This window comes from Callorhinchus milii, unplaced genomic scaffold (genome assembly GCF_018977255.1).
Source record: "Callorhinchus milii isolate IMCB2004 unplaced genomic scaffold, IMCB_Cmil_1.0 Scaffold15, whole genome shotgun sequence".
Lineage (NCBI taxonomy): Eukaryota > Metazoa > Chordata > Chondrichthyes > Chimaeriformes > Callorhinchidae > Callorhinchus > Callorhinchus milii.
Window position 1 is genome coordinate 9,998,802 of NW_024704756.1, and position 25,562 is coordinate 10,024,363.

A 25,562-nucleotide genomic window follows, 5' to 3' on the forward strand; every position below is an offset into this window, starting at 1 on the left:
AATCTTAGCATTCCCCTGCCCGACACAGCCAGAGTTGAAGACCTTATATTCAGCATGTGTCCTGTACTGGATGTTATCAAATATGTTTGACTGTTGACATATTAGTATTTACCTCTTTTTTTCCCAAATTCTTTAGCGACCAACAGCCAAGGAGCTTCTGAAACACCGATTCATAACCAAAAATTCCAAGAAGACTTCTTATTTAACAGAACTAATCGACAGGTACAAGAGGTGGAAGGCAGAAGGGCACAGCGATGATGACTCCAGTTCGGATGAGGATTCGTAAGTACCTCTAACATCATAGCTAAACATTGACTGCTTGACACTGTTGAAAATGTCATTCTAAAGCTGCTTTTGGCTCTGAGTAAATGCAGTGTACAGGGGAGGCACTGAGTAATATAGAGCAGTAAAGTCCCAGGTTTGATCCTTTGTTTGAATTATCTGATATCACCTGGAGCAATGCTGAGTAGCCTATGGTCGTTTTATGACTCAGGACTAGAAAGGAAAAAATATGGCTAGGATGTCTATTTCGAAAGACTACCTAAAGATCCCTCCTAGACCTGTGGGTGTTGGTGGACACAAATTAGGTGTGGCTGTGATAGACGCGGAGTTCGAAATAGGCACTCACTGTATAATACTATGGCATCACAGGGCATGCTGAAACTTGCTGTCTATATCAATACCTGAGGTATTGGGTGGTTGATGGGACCAAGGAGGCCGTATTGAAAAACAAATCACTGCCTGTAAATTTGAAGGTTCAGATTGAATTTTCTGCAGTGTTTGAATGAATCTGTCACACACCATTAAGAGTTTTTGTTGTTTTGTACCTGTAGGGCAGACCAGGACAAGGAGAATAAAGGCTCGATGCCCATTGAATGGAACTTCACCACAGTGAGGAAAAAACCTGATTCAAAGAAAATGCAGAATGGAACAGTAAGTGCTAAATAACAGGCAGCTGTAACATATTCTGTGAGCAATGAGATTTTCTTTCCTCTCAGTCTGTTTACTCCTCATATTCCACGCTACCAATGTCTAATGATTTTCTGCCTGTAAGTCTTGCTGGGTTATCGAAACCTGAGACTCTTTCATTTGTAAAAGGCAGCGACTGATTTTTAGGGGGAGAAGTGTGAAGAGGCAAGGTTTGACTGAGTTCTGTGTTTTTGTGTGTTTGAAGAGGGAGATGGGAAGAAGGGCCAGGGCTACTGGTGGCATAAATCTGATTGCTGGTTTATTTTTAACTTCACTTCAGTCTTCAGGAATGTGCAGTGTTCCCACAAATATTCAGGAGCGGTTGGGGGAAGGAAGTCATGCCCTCCCCTTCATCTCTGATCAGAACTACTGCTCCCAATGTAAAGGGCTAGTGGGAGCAGTAGCTGCTGCTGTTGTGTCACAACAGCAGTAGAGAATAGGTTAATGTGACAGCACCAGCAGCAATCGGTGATTGTGCATGCCTCTGGATGTATGGGTCATTTTTAGTGCATACTAATGTATGACTGAGAAAGCAAGTCAGAACATGGAAATCTTGCATTGAATTGCAGTTTACCAAGCAATCTCATACTGCAGATCTGTAGTGAAATCATAACAATTGTTCCCATACAAACCAGTTAATTAATTACTGTTGATTTTTCATCTTGTCCTCCTTCAACATTATTTGAAGTTCAGATCAGGCATGTTGCAACCTTTTATTGATTTCAGCTAGAAGTCATAGTCATTGATGTATCAGGCAGGTGATTAAATATCAACAAGAGGTCTAAATAATAATAATCCTTGCATTTGATATAACGCATTGTCATGTCATTGAGACGTCTCAAAGCGCTTCACAGAATATACTGCAAAGTGAATTGAATGTATATTTTGTGGGCGAAACGCAACAGCCAATTGCACACAGCAGTGTCCCACAAACAGTCATGGATTGAATGATCAAATTATTATGATTTTGTTTTAAAAAGGTATTATTACTCACGGAAAAGTGATCCACCAATTGAGTAATCACAGGCATGTGGACTTGCCTTATAAACTTGTTCTCCATATAGATGCCCTAGAGGAGTCCTGTAGCTCAGTGGTTAGAGCACTTGTCTCGCAAGCAAGAGACCTGGTTTCTATTCCCGGCAAGGCGAAATGTTGGGCAAGTTTCCTTACTCCACACGCCTCTGTTTACCTAGCAGTAAGTAGGAACCCGGTTGTTATTCGATTGGAGGATTGCTTTTCCGGGTGATAGAGATGCCACACTCTATGAGTGAAACATGGCTGGAATATAAGAGGGATATGGTCAGAGGCAGTGAGTAAAGGATAAATTGAGTTAGAAAGGATACAGTGGTTGGAAGATTAGTGCTGTAGGTTTGCTATATATTAATGCTTGTGTTTGTAAGAGTAGTTGTTATTTGAGGATTGCATGCTACTATCGCTGAATCATACTACCATGCTTGTAATGCTAAAGTCCCATCATTTACATTCTTTCATTATCTAGGATCAGGATCTGAAGAAATTATCAGCTTGCTTATCGACTATAATTACTCCTCTGTTTGCTGAGGTAAGCACAGTGTGGAAGCCTTTTGAAATAACAGTTTTCGTTTTTCACAAAGCAGTGTTTAAGAAGGACTACATTGACATTGCTCTATTTTCTCAAAACAGCTCAAAGAAAAGGAAAAAGATAATGTGGGAAAGACTGAAGCAATAGAGGAACTTGAAAAAAGCATTAATCTTGTGGAAGCAAGCTGTCCTGGCATCACAGAGAAAATGATAAAGAAACTAATAGACAGGTTTCAAAGGTCAGTTCCTACTTAATTCCTGATCATGGCAGAACATTGATTGTAATGCAACGGATTGTTTCAGACGAGAACAGTTCTTTCCTCTATCTAATATGAATAAAAGGATTGTTATTTCATTCATCTCACTTTTCTCATTAATTGTCGCAGTGTCTTGTGAAATTTTCCTAGTTTTATTAGTGAACAATGGAGCTGATTTAAAGAACGTAAACCTCCAAATGAATTGTATGTTCATAAAATGTTGAACCTTTCCTGCTAATTTTTGTCTTTTGTTCCTTTTAGGTTTTCAGCTACTGAAGCATCCTAAAAGAATTGCCAACATACTTGGTCTCTTTTGTTGGTACCAATAGAACAATAATGTCAAAGCTCCTCGTAATATCAGGTGTTTTCCTGCTTTTCTGTTTCTGGACATGCATTTCAAATCTCTTAAGAAGAATTTTGCAGAAGACTATTCTTACTCGAAACATTTTTCAAAGGATTTTGTCAATAGAAGGATTGTAAACACTTCTGTGTGCGTATATATGAATGAATGATACAGTCAGGAAAGAGAATTGTGTTTGAATGTTTAATGCTAGCAATCGAATGATCCTTAAAGAAAAAAAATCTCCATACATTATTTAATAAGAATCTCAAACACCAACACTCCATTGGGTAACTGACCTAGCGAAGAGTTACTCAAATGCTGCATTTCCTTAGTCTCCATTACACTCCAATGGTACCAGATCAGAGGCAGCTTAGCATTTTGCTCCTAAGAATTGCCAAAATTATAGGTAAAAATAAAGGTGGGTTGGGATGATTTGAATTTGAAGTGAATGGAATCCCAGAACACAATGGAAATGTATCTTTGAAAATTCTATTAAAAATAGAAGCCCCTTAATAATAATAATAATAATTCTTGCATTTGATTTAGTGCCCCAATCATACATCAAAACATCTCAAAGTGCTTCACAGATATACTATAAAGTGGTGTGACTGTTTTTTGTGGGTGAACGTGGCAGTCAATTTGCATAGCAATGTCCCACAAGCATCCATGGAGTGAGTGGCCAATTTTATTTATTTGAGTGACCAATTTCCCTTGATTCTAAAGGCAACATGTAGGGAAATGTGCAATTATCCAGGAGTTAGCTCACCAAGTTCTGTTTTAGCACTTGAATTTGCTTCTTGCTAAAACAAACCAGAGTGGACTTAACCTGGGAGTATTCACCTCCTCCATCATTACTCTTGTAGTATAATATTGATAGCTGCATGGTTAGCAACAGGAGCTAGTTGTGTCATTGAAGTTCCATCTTCCTGTGGCACATTGTTTATTCTGGATGATGTGATGAGCTTCATGGTGCTTCACTGCATTCTGTGATCAGCTGTAGTCTTACACACCAAAATTAATTTATGGTTTATAACATTTTCAATGTCTATATGCTCCCTCTTGGTGACATCATCTGCAGACATGGGGTCAACTTCCACATGTATGCAGATGACATGCAACGCTTATCTCTCTGCCTCCACCCTCAACTCCAGGACTACTGCTGTCCTGATGGATTAGCTGTCGGACATCAAGTCCTGGATGAGAGTTAACTTTCTAAAGTTGAATGTCACCCTCTCCTGATCCCAACTGCCTGCTCGGGTCCAAATTCCTGACTGTCCAGCGACTTGGGATGTCCTCCCGACACGAAAGGCGCTAATATAAATGTGATTTGTCGCTGCTGTTGTTTTCATTTGTAACTCTTTGGTCAGTTTATAAAAAAACATGGGGATCAGATCTTAACAAAGGAAAAGAATACAATCTGGCTTATCAAATGTTGTGTCTCATAACTTCTAACCCTATCTGTAACTTAACCACAGAAGTCCTTTATTCACTCTTCCAGTTCAATGGAATCACCACTCTTAAGGTGGTATTTCCATGCTGCTAGGATCCTTTTGCCTCCAGTTCTAGGAGATCCTCACAGCAAGGAACCTAAATATAGAACTATTTAGTGATGGTTCGAAAAGTACTGTCCGTATCTTAAGCTTGCAAGTTCAGCCACATTAGAGAGAAGACTATACAGTATATTTGAAGGATGCCCTTAGATAATTGGTAGCTGTATAACATTACATTTGGTAATCGTTTCTGCTTGGAACGAGGCTCACCACGACTATGTCAACGGCATGACACAAGACAGCAGATAAATCGGTTGTACAACAAAGCAAAATCCAGGTAAAAGCAGAAAGCTCTGCTGTACAACCTGATTTATGGAAAGCATGCAAGATCAATGGAATGAGCATTTCCTTTAAGATTAACACAATCATCTCCCAGGCTACTCCCAGCTCCAACATGTTGAGACTTTACAGGGAGGGAGGCATGAGGAGTAGTCATATTAAAACTCAAGTGGTACAAGGGAGAAAATTCAAGTTTTAAAGGACAATCTGAAAACTTCTCCTGGGGTGGATGTTGAGTCAGAGAAGTGACCTGGGAGGTGTGCAGGAAATCTTCATTCAGAGAATGAGAATTGCTACGAGTAGGTAAAATTCCGATTTCTCAGGATGGGGTATTTTGGAAGATTGCTCTAAATTCTCATAAGTTATCCTAGTACAAAGTAGCTTAATAGCTGAACGCATCCATTTATTTTTAACACACACACTTTTACCGCACTTGCTTGTGCTCTGTTTCAATTTGTAATACCATATTAACATCTCCCAGCTTTGATTTTGTAGGATTCTTTTTTAATATAATTATGGCCTGGCACCAGAGAGAAAGCTGGTTGCTTCACAGTCCTGTAATATTTATAAGGTTGACATTTAATTGAGTAAAAGAGATGAAGTGTGATTGGCGTTTCTGGCAATGCAAGGAGAGCTCCTTCAATTGCTGAATTAGAATAATAGTTCTGTCAGCTTCTGGTTGTAAATATGTGATGAAATTTAAAAGCAATAGTATAATGATTTGAAAAGAGCAACATAAAAAATCCATGTACAGCTTGATTGATTGAATTTTGCTTCTTTTGTAATTTGACATGTTCAGAGGTTTAAACTTTAGAAAGCAACTTCAGAAGGATTCTGTAACCTCATTAGTATAACTTTGCAACTTTCCAGGTTGCTATGAATGGGTGATTTTTACGTCCTGGCCCAGGGATATCGAGTGTATGTATATTTTGCTAAAGATTGCAACAGGGCATTTTTCACTTTTGCTTCAGACTGCTCAGAGCTATTCGGGGAGGAGGGAATGGGGAATCTAGAGCATTGCAGTCATTTGTATCGTTCATTGCCTGATCTGTATATTTTACATTTGCACGACTTTTTTTTATATAGTTTGCTTATATTTGCCAAACTTTTTTGTTGAAAAGTGAAAGGCTTGGAAATTAAATGGCATAACCATTACCAAATAGGACGATAATTAATTGTCATTAGAGTTTACTTTTAAACATTATTTCATCCACGTTGTTGGTAGAGAATATTCCACTGAATGCCAAGGACATTGCTTCTATTTGTGCCTGAAGCCCGTTAAGAAGATTTTTTTTCTTACGATATTTTTAAACGAGTGAAAGCAGTTTAAAGTTAAATAACAGTTTAGTTTTATTGGGTTTGTCTGTCACATTACATGGAAATCTTCTGTATTAAATAAAAATTGTCATTCATTTTGGAAATCATTTTGGAAAACAGCAATTAAAGAATTGATTAAAGCAATATTTTTGTAAGTGTGTGTAAAAAAAAGTAATAGGTTTGTAAATATAGATCATCTGAGTCTGTAAAAGTGATGATGGGTTTATCTATTTCACATGTAGGCAGCACAAGCTATAGCAGTCGAATCTTTGTGGCCGTTAAGTTTTGTAAATCTGTTTATAGATGATAACTTGATTTTCTTAGCCATGGGTTTTGAATGGTTTTATGAATAAATATTTAAATCATTCTATTCGCCTGTTATTTCATGCAAATTTCTCACAAATTGTCTATGATTGGAGAATCTTCACTCAAGAAATGAACCGACAGTAAGTTGTTCCCACCATCACTTACACGGCACTGTCATACCAGTCCTAAAAATAACACTGAAATGCTTGATTCATGTACAATACAATTTACATAGCGCCTTTCACATCAGGAGGATGTTTCAAAGTAGTTGACAATGCTAGATGCGCAAGTTCCATGTATGTGTGGGATATAAGCACTGGCTTTTTAATGGTTATATCTGTTTATATCTTAGATATACAAAGGAGAATTCTTTGTTGCATGCTCAAATTTGCATTCACATGAAACCACCTTACCGCATACATTCAGAGCTGGGCTGTATTATACCTCTAATACATAAAAGACAGAAACAAGATTTTTAATTGCCAATCCTTTGACGTGCTGGCAAAAATCCTGTTTAAGTACATCATTTTAGTGCTCCGTATTTGATGTCACCAACATGAAAATAATTACTATTTTTCTGCTATGAAGCCAGTTTTCATTTAATTTGTACAACATCCTAGCACTTGACATACCAACTATTACTGGTTACAGTGGTTTGGAATAATATTCAGCCCCAAACAAATAACCTCTTATAGAATAAAGTTTGATGCACAGCAAAACATCAATAATCACGTATAACTTTGTGAAATCTAAAACCATAAAATTCTGGTTCATCAAAGCAGATTGGCTCAGAAACTACTAGCAGTTTCTTCCAGTTGGTTCAGAAATCGATGCAGAAGTAAAGAAAGGTCATGCTTTGGTTAAACAAAAAGTTTCCCACCAATTCTGTTTGTCAGATATACTTACACTCTTAGCCAAATTGATCCTAATTGTGTTGAGATCACTTGGAAGATGTGGTCATGCCTGCATAACTGAATGCCAGCATAATAATCATGCTTGTATTTGAAATAGCACAACACATAAAACATCTCACAGAACTTCACACAATGAGTTACTGTTGGGACTTATTATGTGGACAAATATGGCAGCTGAACCACATCTAGAAGTTGGGGAGACTTCTGTATCATTCAGTTTGTAACGATCAGGAAAAGCTACTACTGGTTTTCCATCACTGCAAATGTTACCAGCAGTCAAAGGCTATTAATCAGAGCTCTGTGCATGCATGTGAATAGGCAAGGCTCTTCATCCACACAGAACAAGGGTGCATGCCAAAGGTATAAGTAGAGGTGTCTGTTCACATCATTATTAAAATGGTCATGAGTCTAACTAGATTCAGAAAGAATCACAGCAGTTCAAGATCTGCATTAATGTGTAATTCTAGTTCCTCAATAAATTTTGTAATGGCATTGGATACAAGGCCCTAGGGAACTGGCATAATGCATACAGGACATGACAAAATTAAACAAGCATCCAACACCTGCTATACAAACAAAATTATGAAGCTGTTAAAATGCACAATGGAAGTAATGAATTAAGGAAAGGACAGTTTCTTCCGCCATGATTTATCTAATACTGTGCATCCTCAATGAATGTTACTCTGTTCATTCTTGTGCAAAACATCTACAATGTCTGATAGAACAGCAGCAAAAGTAATCTTTCTAAATTTCTGGACTTTATTAAAAGGGAAAGAGATCACAAGGGCTCCATAGAGTAATATATCTTCCAAACAAGATCACGAGAGGTTTGCCTTAAGAAAGCTCTTTAGTCCATTTGATTTCAATCTTCCAGAATAAATACCCACCCTCTCAAGGTAAGAACATTCAGATCGTTCAAAAGACAGTTAAATGCCTTGGGTGATGTGCCAAAGGGATGAATGTTTCTGGGATGAATAACCTTTTCGCATCCTTGATGTTTCTTCCATTATTCACAATGAATCGATGGGTTTACAAACAATCTCAGGCACTTCACTAACTGTCTTCTTGTGAAAATCTACAACTTGCATTGAGTGCATTACCTGTTCCTAATGAAAATCTACACATGTATTTAATGTATGTAGCCTCTTAACACGCTTGGTTATAGAAACAAGTATTTTGATATTAAACAAACCAGTTCAAAGATGAATTACACACATAGATTTATTAAACCATTTACTTCAGGTGAATAAACTAGAAAAATAATGGCTTTTACAATTATATTCCTTCTCTCCAGAAAACCAAGGTACATGGCCAGAATCAGCCTTGACTTTGTCCTGTTCATATTTCCAGTATCAATTTGTCACCAGTAGCTAGTGTTGTTTAACATGATAAAATGGTAAACAATTACCACACCAAACTAGATGTAGTGTATAAATACATTATACAAGTTAGCACAGTGGTCCATCACTGAAGTATTTTCTGATGTGCCACAATCTCTGATGTAGAACATTGCTTATGGCTGCTTCACAGTGGAGCAAACGTACAAAAACAGCCTCTTTCTAAAACAACGCATGCAATTATACACTTTGTTGCAGAACTCCTAAAGGTAGTATGAAAGGGGTTTATATGGCTTAAATGTACTTTATCATGATGCAGTGATTGTGTAGGGTTCATAACACCGAAACCAACGAAGATCAGACTTCAGATCAGACTTGGACTAAATGAATCCAGTGTAAATAGTTAAGTGGCTGGTATCGTCATCATAATTCAGATTAAAAGATCTGTTTTTATCTTCTTCAGATAACTGAAGGGTATCAGCAGAAAACATGCCTGCGGTTAGTGGCGACGATTTTAAAGCTTTGCCAAACAACCGGGGATGAAAGTACGGAGTGATAATTTCAGAGTCTGAATCGCTGGACTCGGTACCACTGCTAACATATCTTTCCGTCACCTGCAGTGGACCTTTGTGTTTCAATGCCACATGCAGTGGATGCACAGGCCTCAATTTATTGAGGTTTTGTCTCCGAGTCAGAGGTACGTAATAGCCCAAGGGTCTAAAGTCTGAGCCTTGGATTAGGCGAAGTGTTTTCATATCTGATTGACTGCGTGATCTCTTTGGAAACTGCGGGCATCTTTGGTTGTCATCCTGATCATCTTCCTCTTTTACAATATTGAGCCCACTGCCACAACTATTCCTGGTGGCAACCCCTTGGTACAGTTCTTGGTTTGCTAACAAGTTCTGAGGAGGTGGACTAACTGAGGCCCCATCAGTTCTCGACGGCCTTAACCTTTCCTCATTTAGTGAAAGCTGTCTTGACCCGGGAAGAAAGTCATCCGAATAAAAGGCTAACTTTGCAATATCATCCCCGACATATTTTGCATCTGCTGTGAACGTGGGCGAATATTCAGGTTTTAGCAGCATGGTCCCAGAGACATTCTCTAAGTCACCTGCACTAGTTTGTAAATGCTGCCTGTTTTTACGTGCCTGGATTCTGCTCTTGTCAGCCTCACTGTCACTGAAGCTCGTGAAATGAGAGGGGCTGGGGGACCGAGTGAGGGCTTGTGATGTTAGCTCTGCCTCAGGTTTCGAACGTTCAAGTTCTGTTGTAAAGACGATATCCACCGCTGACACCCTCCTCTCCCGCCTTTGCCTGGATTTACTGCTCGCATCTTCTGACCACTCACTGCTGGCAAATCGCCGCGTCAGCTCCTTCACCTGATTGGAAAGAAACATTCTGGGCACACTAAGCTGACTGATGCACATTTGAAATGAATACGGTAAATCCAACCTCAGCACACTTCTCTTCCTCATAAAACCTCAGAAAGATAATACCACATCACACTGTTCTCACAATGATTTTAACAGAACCACCAAAAAAAATGTTGCTGAAATAGACAGGAATATTAAAACATGGCACATCTTATCCTTTTTTTTGGCAGCTGGGGCGTCTGACACTTATCTTAGTCTAAGTGAGTCATGCTTCTGCATCCGCCTCTGTCATCATAAACCTTCAGTTCTGTTTTTGATGATCAAACTAATTTTGACAAACAGAACTGGAAATGCAGTGAAGCTTATCATGAAACAAAGTACACGCTATGATTTGAGGATCTCACACCACCACTGACAAGAAGTCAGGCACTTCTTAAGGAAGAAAGGCAAAAAATGTATACATTATGCAGCCAAGCCTTGTTTTACACGCCCTATGGCTGTCAATTAAGGGGAGTATCATCAATGGGCAGGCAACAGATAGCCACCCAATACATCCTTCAGATAATGGTTCCTGCTTGAGGAGCCTTAGAGAGCAAAGTAAAATAACTGACTGAATGAGGTGAAGGGAAAAGTAGAAATAAAACATTAAAAAAAATTGTATTCCTCTCCCATAATTTTATAATCTTACTATAGTACTGTCCTTTTGTAACTGAGATTAACTGAAGTATTAACCAACCTATTATTAGTATCTTTGCTGTATTTTAAAAATAGATTTGAACTTTTTTTTATCATGAGAACCAAATGTATGATGAAACTGACAGTGAGACCCTGCAAAATTATTCATAACTGTTTTGTAAAAAATTCTTAGAAATGCAACAATCTCGGTGGCAAATTGAGCAAAGAGGTGGATGTGGCATGTGGCTGGGACCAACAAATTGCATGTGATTTCTGTAAGGACAAGGAACCTCAGAATTAAAATGCAAAACAAGTTGCAAAGATTTATATCTCTCCGACTACATTGACCTTTCTAGAATGATTCATGAGGCATCATCATTCATGCAAATGGTCAAATTAAACACTTTGTATTCAATTGAGAAGAATTCCCCAACCTGTTTTCTCATTGGTAGGTCGGATGCTGACACTGAAGTACTTGTACCAGACTGTGCTTTACGGTGCTTCCTGCAAAAGCAACACAAGGTCAATAACCAAACAAATAAACTATAAGGTCATGGCTTGCTCTAATCAATAATACCATTTGACAGCTATTTACATATATGTGTTTGTTATTTATACATGAGTCTAAGTTATCCAAAATGCTAACGTGCCTATAAGTCACAGTGAGTGTATTTCCCAGAGAATCCAGGCCAGAGGTTTACTGTAACTAAATCTTAAAGATGGTAAATTTAATTGGAGATAGTTACAGTTGAATGTTGTATTTACCACATCATGCAGATAAAACACTGGTAGGCAAAGCGATTGAGAATGGATTTACAGTCCCAACTCTAATACCCTTATGTTTTTTGTTCCTTGAGCTACAGATTGATATTCTTTCTTTTCCTTCCCCATGTTCTTCCCTCCTTTGCTGAAGTCAGTGAGGTCTAATATGTGCCAATAGCTCATGGGATTCTTCAATGAAAAATTTGGAAGTGCCTCATAGCGACCGACCTGCAGGAACACCACTCAACACAATCTACTTTCAGAGATGATTTCCTGTTGGTTAGCATGACGTGCTTCCGGGCATCAGCAGGAGTTTCCACTCGGATTCGGTGTTAAGGAATCCATGTTGGAAATCAGTGCATATTAGAACCATTGGTTCTTGCTGGGATGCAGTTCAGTGCTCCAGTATCTTGGCCAAGTCAATATCTTGGGTGTTTATTACTGCATGGAGCAAATCATAACTTGATCCTTTACTTGTAAGTTTTGAAATGCTGAGAATTTGATAAAGCTGACAGGAATTCTCTTGGAAGTTACCTTTCAAATGGCACCCTCTTGAATTCTCCTTTGCTCATATGTTCTACAAGTTGTTTTTGTGTCCTTCCACTGAAACGAGAGATACCCAATTAAAGCGACTGAGAGTATCTTGACAATCTTAACTATTGTAAGGGCTACTCTCTCTCGTAAACAATAACATCCAGTGAACACAACTTAATAGTGAATATGCAGAACACATATGCATAAATGTTGAACCTATTACCTGTATCGAAAACAGGATCCTTTACTACAAAGTATAGGTCTGGGCTTCGATTTTGGCTCCTCTGACAGCCTAAAAAAAGCATGATACGCAACACAAGTCTTCCAGAAGGCCTTGCATGCATTGCGGCTTGCCATCACAAACTCTAAGGAGTCCTTACAAGGAGCTGTCTGCTATTTTAGAGAAATGAGAACATATCATGAGAACATTTCTGAATCACTGATCATTTTAAGAACATCATCTCCATGTATTAGCAGCAATGCAAACAAAAAAACTCACAAAAACATTGGCATGGAGCTTAATAAGGAAATGTTTCTTCTTAAAACTTAGCTTGCGTATTTTGCCCCAGTTGAATGTATTTATCTTGGTATTACCCTGAAATAACAATAGCAATTTATTACTGGTTATGTTAAGCGGAAGCCACAAAATTCAAAATCGGAAAATCTATTTTTCACAATTATTATTCATACAAAAAACAATACAGCAAAATTATAGACTTCTATTAATTTTTTGACAGCAGTTTGTGCTATGCTCCTGAACCTGAATACATGGAAATCAATTGATTTTGTAGACATAGTAAATGCTCATAATAACTTTTTCATATACAGTGAACTAACCACAGCAAGCACAGTGTGTGTAAATTACTGGCAAACCTGAGGAAAGAAGATAATGGCTATCTCTTGTTCATTGTCAGACATCATAACAGACAGCCCTGTCATGTATGTTTATTGTAATGTATCTAATTAACATTAGGCTATGGATATGCCTCATTTTAAAGTAGATTGAGCTAAGGAGCTGAAACACAAGAGTGAGTTTCTGGCCTCATTTGCATTGCGGTGATGGCCTCTTTTATCTATGCTGTCCTACAACATTCAGATGAGCATCACTGACCTGAAAGACTAATATTCCCATGTGTAAAACAGCAAGGTTGATATGTGTCCCTTCTCCATCGCTAGCAGGATGCAGTCTAATGCCATACATCTCCAATTTCCGCGCTGTGTCCAAGAGGCGGATGTCAGACTCAGCTGGTGTCTGTCCACTGGGCAAAAATGTTAATAGAGTGTTCATTAGTATCAGAAAGCAAAGATATTAATTAAAATTATTAACATCCCATTCATATTGACTCCGGTTTACTGATGGTTGGCTGATGTCGACAGAATAATACATGTAAAGTGGTTTTGCTTGAAAGGCTTTTTGATTTAATGTAGAATTTTCAAAGTGAGTTCTGCCTGATTTTTGGGAACTGTTCAAAAAATACATTTGAGACATAGAAATATATTAGAAGTGACTGAATCTTTCCTATAAAAGGCAGCTATCTATCTATGGCTATTTGGTGCAAGCTATCCACAATCCAAATATATTGAAGTTACTGAAATGTCACCAAAGATTGAATACTCTTACACCTTGTCTGGTGTTTGTCTCATACATACGCATGTTTCTGATGAAAGTTCATTATTTTATGATTCAGAACATCCTGGTTAGGAATGTACTTATTAGATTGCAAGTGCATTCTGTCCAGTTCCTCAGCAAAATCACCAACCTCGGCTGCAAGATAAAGATAAAGCAGAAAATAAGCCTGAAATAGAACAAGTAACAGACCACAACAGGCAAAAGAATATAATAAGCTGCATTAAGTCTGAACTGTAAGGTCTCATGCTTGGGGCCTCACATACTGTTGGGTAGAGCTTAAGCACACAGACTGCATCTATTTGCTTAGACCTCAGTTCTATTCTGTCTTTTTTCTCCACTGATGCACAATCATGTGTCAGACCGTTTAGCGTTCTGTTCACATTGCATAAGAGAGCACTTGCCAATCACGTTAATAGCGCATGCTTTGCGCAGTGAAAGGGTGGGGCCTGCAAGTGTTTGGTCTGTCAGACTGCGAAGCAAAGATAAGATGACAGGAAAAAAAAAACACAGCAAAAATCAATCAGCTTTCCACGGGGACAAAGGTACCTTTTAGTGCTGGCATTGTCCTAGTTGGAGGAGTTGTTAAATATAAGAAAACTGGCTGCTGACCAACAGAACGTGCCTGGAATCTGAACACAGGCACTGAAGTGTGAAGTGAGGTATGAATCTGTGTACACACTGGAATGACTTGAAGCAGAAAGACAAAGAAAAACTGGCCCATGTGAGAAGATGCCTGACACAAACTGGTGTGGAGCTATATTCCTCCAGTCAGTTAACCCTACAAAGAAAAGCAGTCTTTCTTGTGTCTGCGCTGTGGGTCTTTGGAGGATCCAAAGAGTTAACAGCGTTGAAAATTGCCACCATCCCTGGATGGCCCCTCTACATCCGTTGCAGATGTTCCAGTTATTTCTGGTTTTGTTTCCTATTTCCCTTATTTTTCAGGTTTCTCAAACGAAGTACAATTTGCCAAACAAGAAACCAGTTAGGGAGCTACTCCCGGCAATTGCTAACACTGGTCTCCAAACAGACACCAGTTCAAGAATTGCCATCAGTGGCCTAGTCTCTGATTCTCTTTCCTTCCCTAAAGCAAAGCATTCTTGGCCACCTGCCTTCAACATGCTTACCCTGTTGCTTAACAGCAATAATAGATTTGTGTACATGGCACTAGACCTTTGTTGGATTTGGGTTTAGAGGATTTTGACCATAGAGTAAACAAGCATAGCTTCAAACTACAGAAAATGATTCAGTGCTGAATACCTTATTCATCAATCACCTACCAATATTCCTGGCATCAGTTATCACCCTGCTCTTTCCCAGAATAATTTTTCAGTTACAGAAGAAGGGAGCAGGCTTCATAGATGCCCAATAGTTACATGAGAAGTCAATGTCATTTAAGGCAGTCAGAAATGATGATACGTGAAGATGCATCCTCACTGGTACTAGAAGAATGCATTCACAGTGAGCTACAGATGGTAGTAATTTTCTTTTCAAAAGTGATTCTGAATACACAGCGGTTCCTTTACATGCTAATTAAATTCCTGCATTTTTCGTACGGGGTGGATTTTGAGCAGAGGGCAAGAATGGAAACCAAAAGAATTAGCCCCTGTCAGCCAAACACCCAATGACGTCTAGCCAAGTGCCCAATTGAAATACTTTTAACCTAGCAGCAGCTTTAGGGTGAAGAGCCTAGCCTATTTTTCCACTCCTGGCAAAGCATTGCACCCGCTCAGGAGGTTTGTACTTAATTTCATTCCATAAGCTTAATAACGTTGGTTATTACTCACACTGGACAATGTGAGACAGTAAGAGTGCAGCACTGTTATCACTGCAGGGAAGTCTTCCAGTAACCAAGTCCTGTTTGATTTGCTGGGCAAATAGATACCTGCAAAGGGAATGAGAATTGTTACAACCTCTCCAAATAGTACAGCAGGTCCTCGAGTGAGAAACCTCCCTGACTACTGCAGGAAGAGGAAATTCTTTGGTGAGATCACATGTGTTATGTTATTTTCTACAAAAGACAAATGGAAAGATGGTTAAAACCTCAGTCAATAGGACAACACCCATATCATTATTGTCGGGTAAGTAGTTCTATAGAGGAATCTAAGTCTCCACCCGAATGGTGAATTTCGACTTCACAGTGAATTATCCACATGACATCTCTGTTATAACAAGTCCTTACAAATCTGACACTGCAATAACAAAAAGAGAAGCAGCCCAATATAGAATAATAATAAGAATCCTTGCATTTATTATAGCGCTTTGTCACATCTTCTAGACGCCTTGGGACAACCTCCTGACGTGAAAGGCGCTATACAAATGTAATCTTGTTGTCGTCTCAAAGTGCTTTACAAATATACTATAAAGTGAATTGACTGTATGTTTTGTGGGTGAAACGCAGCAGCCAATTGCACCAAAAAAAAAAATTTGGTCACTCAATCCACCATAAATAGTGGATTGAATGACTAAATTATTTCTTTTTAAGTAATTATTTTTTGAAGGGATCATTACCCTCGGAAAAGCGATCTGCCAATCGACTAACCGGGTTCCTATTTACTGCTAGGTAAACAGAGGCGTGCGGAGTTTCACCCTGCCTGGGAATCAAACCCAGGTCCTCTTGCTTGCGTGGCGAGTGCTCTAACCACTAAGTTACAGGATTCCACATATTAAACACAGATTTGTGAACGAGAAATTAAAGGTTTACCCAAACCTTACCATGAGTCAAAATATATATTATCATAGTCGGGCAAAAGGAACAATCTTAAAATAATGCATGCATCCATATCACAATACTTGCAATTTTCCAGTTCCCCAAGACCCCAGCAATCCTTTTATTGCGCTAGGCATTTTTTAAAAAAAAGATACACCAAGTAGAATTGTGTCAGGATGGACACAAATGTGGCCCCTATAAGTTTTACTCCAGGAATGCTAACTAGTAACAAAACGATAATACAGCCAGAAAAATGCAACATTTCATAACAGATTCACCTATGAAAATGTCACATTTTGCATCCAGAGAAGAACTGAAATTGGACAAAGAAAAGGAAACCAATAGATGGACCTCTTCTGAACATAATTGTGAAGCTTCAGTTGCATCAGACAGGAAATGAGAAGGAAAGAAGGGATAAGTGGTTTTCATTGTGCAGAATACAGCATCTGTTAGACAAACTGGTCTAGTCAATTGCCTTCTTCATTACTGCAGAGATCACTCGTTCACCCTTGGAATGAAATGGCATCAAGTGCAGAGTAGATTCCGGCTGAAACAAGTGGTGAAGGTACTGGGGAGTAAAATGAGCATTCAAATAAAGAAGGGTTGAATAAAATATTTCACCGGGGAATAGATCTGCCTTAAGGCAAGGATACTTCCCATAGGCTGAGTGAGGAGAAAACAATGGCCAATACAAGATAAATTAGGGATCAAATGCACTCCTTCTCTGCAAGATCCCATCACATGATTCACTTACCCAGTGGGACATTAGAGAGTTTATGTTAAAATAGTAGATGAAAATTGTGGGCAATCAGTTTTTGGAAGATAAGACTACTGAATCATAAAGTGGTAGTGCTTATGGCAAAATCAATATTGTATTTATAAAAGTGCTGCTCTTCATAGTGGTTATGTTTTTCAAGCAGAAAGGTAAGCATCTAAAAACAATTCTTGAAAGTATTGCCAAATTTAGAAATATTAACTCTATTTGCAGTTGAGAAGCATTAATTTTCAGCAATTATCCGGAAGTGTTTAAAGATACAGAGCATTTTATGAAGGGAAAAAAACAGGCTCTGAAACTTAATACTACTTTATATAATTTCCAATAAGCTTGACCTGAGAAGGTTTTGAATCTTTTCATTGCTTTTGTTTTAATTTTAAAATATTCTTAACTCAAAAATGTTTTAATGCAAAGAGTGGCTCAGTGTAAAGTGGAAATATGCCATGTAGATTTGGAAGGTTCCAGGTTTGATCCATTGGTTGGGGTTGAGTTGGCTGTTCTTGGTCAGGGTAGAAGAACGTCCATTTGTCTCACGACTTTGGACTTGGGAGTGAACAAACCATGTAAGGTTTGCTGTTCCTGATCGGCCCCTAGTGGCTATTGCTTCATTGTACATTTCACAAGGGAAAACAGATATGACTGCATTTGACTTAAAATCCTGATATAATCCATTTGGATGTAGGCAAACCCAAAGTCCATTGAGATATGATGATATTGATGGGTGTTTATTCAATCTGTCTGAAGATCGCAGAGCACTATTGGAAAAGAGAAGGGAGTTTCTCCCAATGTCCTGGGCAAAACAATCCTGGCTGCTTGTGGGATACTGTTGTGCACAATTTGGTTGACGTGTTCACCTGCCTAAAAAAAATACACCAATACTATACTTAACAGTAAATTAAGTGATGTGCTTTGAGATGTCACACTGACATGAAAGGGGCTATTATAAAATGCAATGATCATTTATCAGTCTTGATTGTTTGATCATAATTTGTATTAAACAGATAAAATTCAACAGAATTTTAATGGGTTTCTATTTAGTTTATTTTTAAATTGTGTCCTTTTTGTAGAAACCCTTTTTTTATATCTGTTACCTGGTATATCTGGTATCGGTACACTAATTGAGTCATAGTTTCAAATACATTGGCAGGTGGCAGATGTTGTGGCATTTCAAAGGCAATAACTTAACTGGAATGAGCATGTTAAAAGTAAAGAAACAACTTCCTGCTTGTGCTTAATGGTTTTGTGGCTTTAACTGACGCAAGGGAACAGGTGTGATAGCTGACACAAGGGAAAATAGATGTGACTGCATTTGACTTAAAATCCTGTTATCAAAAATAAATAACAGAGGTTTGAATCTGCCACTTTGGTGAACTGTGGTGACAAATGTTGAACACTGACGTCTACTCCATAATCCCTAACTCTGAATGTGCACTAGTTGACACCATTTACACATTGGCTTTAAAATTTATGCTGGATGATTTTCTAGCAAACTGCAGAATGTATCATAAACTGTTAACATAACCACAACGTAGATCAACATTAGAAATTCCTCAAGCTTTCAAGCACAATCAAAGGCAGTTTAAAAGCATTCCAACTAATTACAACATTAATGTCTGATCATAGGGTGTGTTTTAACGCAATCGAGCTTCTAACAATGAATTCATTCACAAAGCAAGAATGGTAGACGCCCACCTTGTCAGTTCATCTAGTAGCTGCCCAGGATCACGAGGAAAGAATTTCACAACAAACTTAAACATGACCGTCTTATCCCCTGGCAGAGAAACAAAAACATGAACAAACATCACAATCCCATAGCCATGTACTAACTGTTAATATGGATCTGTATTTGTTCAATAGTATATCCAAATGAGAATGATTTACTCAGCATTGCCCTATAAGAAAAAAATAAGGCTATTATGTTTATTCCAGAAATTGAATAGAAATGGACATCATACTTGCCTCTGATTTGTTTTAAAATAGGTTTTAAATGATCCAACCATACCTGCAATTATAGAAATTATGATTAGTTTCGTTACAAAATTAATATGACATTTCTGTCTAGGTGTTCTGGGAATTCTTGAGTTGCTTAATAAATATGTTCAATGCATAATATGGTGCTGAAATAAAACATTACATCTGGGGTTGAAGCTCTGACCTGTCCTGCGTTAGCTTCTACTCAACTGGGACAGTGGTGAGAACAATTAATTTGGCATTGGTATCCCCCACGTTAGGGAGAGCAAATGAGAGCCAGGGTTCCTGCTCCTCATCATTATCGATGACACCCTGCTAGAGAAGAAGCAAGTCTGAACGTCACAAGGCTCAGCTGTGATGTTTGACAGTCATTTTGCCCAAACACTCTGCCTGGACTCGCACGTGAGTAATGGTCATTTGCCTAAAGGAAAGAAAGAACTTGTATCAAAATGTCTAAATAGAGCACTAGCCTCGCAAGCGAGAGACCTGGGTTTGATTCCCGACAGGACGAAACCTTGGGCAAGTTTCCTTACTCCACACACCTGATAATAGTCCCTCAAGAAAAAAATACTAAAATTGTTCACTTAATCCATGACTGTTTGTGGAACACTGCTGTGCGCAATTGGCTGCCATGTTTCGCCCACAAATATACAGTCAATTCACTTTACAGTACATTCTGTATACACTTTGAAGCTCTTTGAGACATTTAGAAGATGTGAAAAGTGCTTTATCAAATGCTATTATTGTAATATTATAAATGCCCTTCACAGGTAATTACTGTCACATGTAGTAACTGTTTTCGTAGGCAAACATAACAGTCATTTGCACCAGCAAGGTACCACAAACAGCTGTGAGGGGAATAATGAATTATTCTGGAAGATTGCTGGCTAGCACAACAGAAGAAATATTAAATTTAATCTATGCAGCAAATAAAATATTTATCATCCTAAGAAGCTGCATATCAACAAGATTAGTTCTTTAAAACACTAACTGGTAACTTCCTTTCCACCGTCACATTTTATTGTATTGAAGCAGTAATAAATTGTTACTTACTATATTACCTTCATGGTCTTCAAACTCCAATCCAAAGTAGTCTTCCTCCACAAGCCTCAGATGGTGGCAGACAGAATCAAAAATCATCTTTCCAAAGGCTTTTTGCTGAAGAGAAGCAAGACTAGTCAATGTTTAGCCATAATTCTCAACACAACTGCTGCATACTTTATACTTCATCTCTACAACAACAAATCAGGCCACCTAATGCCATGTTTAAATTGTGGAGTTGCTTCACTTTGAAGTGAAGCTATAATACCTTGAGGCGGTCAAATCCACTTTAAACAATCTGTAGGGAAGTGGGGCTCCACAGCTCTAGGAGGGATGGACATGCAATAATAATAATCCTTGCATTTGATATAGCGCTTTTCACGTCGGGAGGACGTCCCAAAGCGCTTCACAGAACACACTGTAAAGTGAATTGACTATATTTGTGGGCGAACGCGGCAGCCAATTGCGCACAGCAATGTCCCACAAACAGTCGTAGATTGAAAATGACCAATTTATTATTGTTTTTGGTTTTGGAGGGATTATTATTAGGCGTGTGGAGTAAGGAAACTTGCCCAAGGTTTTGCCCTGACCTGCCTGGGATTGAACTAAGGTCTCTTGTTTGCAAAGCGAGTGATCTAACCACTGAGCTACAGGACTCCACAATGGTTTAAGTGTAAACGCATACATCTACAAAAGCATGTGCAGAAATGCACAGAGACACAATTTGTTCAACCTCTATGCTTAGAACTTTTATGTATATTCTCCAAAGCTTTCCTGATGTTTGAAGTGTTTGACAAATATGTAGTCAATTCACTTTACAGGATGTTCTGTGAAGCGCTTTGAGACATCTTGACGACGTGAAAGCACTATATCAAATGCAAGGATGATTATTATTATTTATGATGTGTCAGGAAGGTTTATAATGCCAGAAAGACAAAAGACATAGCTGTATGGACCAGTTTTATTCTAAGACAGTAACTAATGTCAGCCAGGAGTTACATGAGTGTCATGAAAAACATTTCTTAAGATTGGCTTCAGTGCTCAATTTGCATGAATTACTGTCTTGAAATGAATTCCTTGTTCACTCCCTGCTATCCGTTTTGTAGTATATTGAATATATAATTGGTTCATCCTAAAGATTTTTTTAAAAAACAGACTTAGTTGATAGCACATTTATTTATTTTACTCTGATGCATTTACTATTGGTCACAACAATTATTTTAGCCACATTTAAAGCTCAATAACTTTTGTAACCGTCCTAAGAAAGTCCTAATTTTCAAAGCTAAGATTTTTGTGCATTCAGCTAACCACTATTTCCCCTGATGCTGTCTTTTGACAGACAGAATAATAGTAGTACTATTGCATTAATGTTGTCCAGCCATCTCTTCCCTACCATAGACTAGATGCAATTAAAACAGCATCAATATTTTTCTTTAAAATGGATGTCCCAGGAGTATCTCTCTGTTGTCTGCTTGAAGCAAAAGATTGATGCTGTGAATTATGATCCAAATGTATCATTAATTATAAGGGAAGAGGTTTTTTTTGATAAACACTATATTTGATGGAACCAGTATTCTGCTGCAGAAATGGAATTTCATAAAATCACAGCAGAGTCGCGCTTGTGAAGCAACCTGCATGCCAAGTGGTTAGCTAGCCATGCATTAATGTGTCCAAATAAATTATAACTATAATTGTTGGAGCATCAAAGCAGGATGTTTTATTAAATAAATGAAATGGGAGCAATTTTACAATGATGAGTGAATTGAAAGCAGCCATCAGTACTGATGTCCAGGGCTTTGTATATGTTTGGATAAGTGCCTTAACAACTGTGCCTGAAAGTCTGTCAGGTTATACAAGCAGAATCATCCTAATCTTTGCGTGCCACAGCCTTTGACGTCACTAATTCTATTCAAAGACATGTTTTTCTTTGCAAAATCACAGATGTAGGTGTGACCACAAACTATACAATTTTGTTTTTTTCCTAAAAAAATCCTTTATTTTTGCCCTTTGCTTTTTTTTTCTGGCTGACCTGAACATTAACAGAGATCTAATGTATGCTGTAATCAAGAACACGCCTAAGAAACCAAAGCTTTCTTTTGAAAAGAAATACAATGATGAAGAATGAGAGAGAGGTACTAGGACATATTTTATTGCAGTATAACATAATCTATCAGAAAATATCAAGCCAACCTTTCAAATACACATGTGACTTGATTGGTCATTTGATGTAATGTTGACTCTATTTGTGGAAAGACATGGATCCACTGGTACCAGTTCACTATACTCAACAAAATGCTTCAAGCAGTAGTTGCAACAAATAAGAAGATTGCACAAAGCTACTTAATCCATTGATACAGTTATTGTTCATGTGAAAAGCCAAAGGCTGCGGATGTCTTTAGGAGATACATTTACATTACTGTCATTATTGTCAGAGACATGCTATCTTTAGTGAATACTATCTATGTATGCTATCTTTACCAGAATAACACACTTAGAGCCTACATCTCTCATTCACTGTTGATTCAGTAAAGGTCATGTGATTTTTTCATTGCTTGAAGGATCTTCATCCATAAAGTTCTCTTGTATTGCCGTGCAATGGAAAAACATCTCAGCCAAAGTCTGTTGTGTGTTTTTTTAAGAAATTTTATTTGAATATTTTGAAACTAAGGAAAAAATATTTTGATTTACGACATAAACCGGTAAGCATTGATGGGATGGGATGAGTTTTATTTGTATGAATATATTGACACCAACAGTATTGTATTCTGCAGTTCCTTATTATTATGATTATTATTATTCTTTTCCCTTTGGAAAAAGGTGGTAACCCATCCAAGGGAAAAATTCCATTGTGGTAGCAGTCTTCTGGTACTTTATTCCAAATGTCTAGCCTTCATGTGTGTCAGTTCAGGTAGATAGTACATGATAAGCAAGTCTTCACATCTGACCTTAACTTTACGTAATATTCAGAGGAACATACTACCAGCAATGATCACTTGATAACAAATAACAGTAGGTACACCACCTGATTGACTTTCTCTCTAGACAATGGGAGCTGAGACTAATTGTAGCAAATCCAAAAATGAGCATCCTTCTGATGAGAAATTAAACCAAGGTTGCTATTTGCCTCAGATACCTTGACATTATTCAAAATGAGAATGAAATTTCTAACAGTCCTCCAGATAAATTGATCATTCACTTCATGGCTGTTTGTGGCACCTTGCAGTATGTAAATTTGGTATTGTGTTTGCCTGCAAATAATAAATCACTATATTTGACAGAAATTAGCCATGAAACACTTAGAGATATTTTGACATTTTCAGGGCTATATGAATTCAAGGATTATTTATTTATTCAATGATATCCTACATCTGAGACAATTTTCAAATGGCATTGGTAAACCAAAACTTTTGTACATTTGACTTTCCTCTCTTATACTCTTTAAAATTCTTTTATACAAATTACTGGTACAATGTCTTTAGAGTATAAAAGGCTCCAGATAACACTCCCTAAGGCAGTAATAACAGAAGGCAAATAGAGAAATTATCTAAAACATTGTCTCCTTTGCAACAATTTTCTGTTAATAGGAGTAAATCGTTTAGAAGTGGTGGTTTATTCATATAGTGTCTACTGTGCTACATGGAACAAAAGCATATAAGCTATATGTGAGTAAATCAACATCCTATTTTTAAAAAGTTATATCTATATAGAATTACACTTGCGATGAATGGAAAATTCTGCTCACTATTAATTTGACATAAATTTACAATAAACTTCACATATATATTTCAGCACCCAAAACAATTATCTTCACAGTTTATGTGCAGCACTTCAATAAATAAAACCATTCATAACATTTCTTAAAGTGTCTAGTCGTAGCCTGTGACTACATCTTTAAGTTCTAAAAGTTACATGGTCATAGTGGTTTATTCATACAGAACATCACACATCACATAATATAAGCAGCCTATTCATTATGTTTGTTATCTCACCACTTTATACTTGTCCATATAAAGTCATTGTTTAGTTATTACTTAATTTTCCAGCAATTGATATATCTATGACTTTTAAAACCATTTTGTTATCTGCCCTGTCATATGCCACCTCACATTCAAACAAGATCAAGTATTGCATGATATGCAATCATATCAATGTGTTCAGCCTACCTCCACTTCAAATATTTCACAAGTATCATCCAAAAGGTGGACTTTGAGGTGCATCATCTTCCCGCTATCAGCTTGTCGATGAGATTCTACTTTTCTGCCAGGGTAATTCTTCCTGATCACAGAGGTTTTACTGCTTTCAGGTGCCTTTTCACTTTCACACATCGTTGCAAAATCTATTCAACAAGGTCCTATAAAATCAATATTAAGTATTGCTACAGTAATTTACAGTGAACTTGAAGACCCAACCAAAACATTAGAGTTTCCTTAATCTATGCAGTGAGAAAATATAATTTCCATATTTATATATAATCAGATCAAAAAGATATACAAGATATATACAGATTAATAGTTTCATCAAACTCACAGAATTATGATTGAGGCTCTTGAAGAACCAGTCTATTTGATCACCAGAATGAATCCATCTGACAGCCAAGCCTATGAGCTGAGAGCTGCTACAGGTCTTCACAGAAGCTCAGTCAGCAATGTGTGAACAGTATCAGAAATGGCCAGCTCTTACCTACTGTCAAGTCAAGCAGAAAATCAACATTATTATTCATTGAATAGCACTAATTAGCACATGAGAAGAATAAATAAATTGTGCAGCAGCTGCATTATCAGCAGAACCCAATAATATTATTTGGGGGGAAAAAAAGAGGATAAAGTCTCCAGAAAAACACTTCTCTCAAAACTATTCTTCCTGAGCAAATAATTTGCTTAGGTTATTTGGAAAAATAGTGATAAGAGGGGATGTTTGATTCAATTTGTGATCCACGTTGTATACTTTCTTCACACCTAATACAACTTCTAATTTCGAAAGTAAATCTGATTGGTAGATTCTAAACTGGATCCATATCAACTTTTAGCGGTACATTAAACAATGCGACCCCGGTATTTATTCTAGACAACAATCAGATCACAATTTCCAACAGCAATCTAGTTACTGAAGGATCACACCTGTGTTGCACAGGCTGAAGAGGTTAATAGCAATGATGATCCACCCAAACTTCCTACTAAAAGCTGTTTGACTAAACATTCTCAGCCACCTGCTTCTGTATCCATCTGATGCATTTTTGTCAGTTACAGTAGGGAACAAATACCT

At 37.7% G+C, this 25,562-nt stretch overlaps 2 protein-coding genes across 2 annotated transcripts in view; one reads left to right on the forward strand and one right to left on the reverse strand.

Annotated features, from left to right (window-relative positions):
- Positions 1 to 3,683, forward strand: part of stk26 (serine/threonine protein kinase 26) — a 37,062-nt gene extending 33,379 nt beyond the window's left edge. The window contains exons 7-11 of the mRNA XM_042340750.1: positions 137 to 282; positions 834 to 933; positions 2,468 to 2,530; positions 2,632 to 2,768; positions 3,048 to 3,683. Of these exons, the coding sequence (XP_042196684.1) occupies positions 137 to 282; positions 834 to 933; positions 2,468 to 2,530; positions 2,632 to 2,768; positions 3,048 to 3,072 (471 nt within the window). The 3' untranslated portion in view covers positions 3,073 to 3,683. The remainder of the gene's footprint in view (positions 1 to 136; positions 283 to 833; positions 934 to 2,467; positions 2,531 to 2,631; positions 2,769 to 3,047) is intronic.
- Positions 3,684 to 8,789: 5,106 nt separating this feature from the next.
- On the reverse strand, positions 8,790 to 24,520 carry LOC103179382 (FERM domain-containing protein 7). Its single transcript, XM_042340755.1, has 12 exons — positions 24,464 to 24,520; positions 20,313 to 20,417; positions 19,248 to 19,290; positions 18,981 to 19,059; positions 15,591 to 15,688; positions 13,827 to 13,941; positions 13,288 to 13,435; positions 12,676 to 12,771; positions 12,400 to 12,566; positions 12,177 to 12,245; positions 11,315 to 11,384; positions 8,790 to 10,211 (listed from the first exon to the last, which is right to left on the reverse strand). The coding sequence occupies exons 1-12, from the start codon at positions 24,518 to 24,520 to the stop codon at positions 9,213 to 9,215; spliced, it is 2,046 nt and encodes a 681-aa protein (XP_042196689.1). The 3' UTR covers positions 8,790 to 9,212.
- Between the last annotated feature and the right edge of the window lie 1,042 nt (positions 24,521 to 25,562).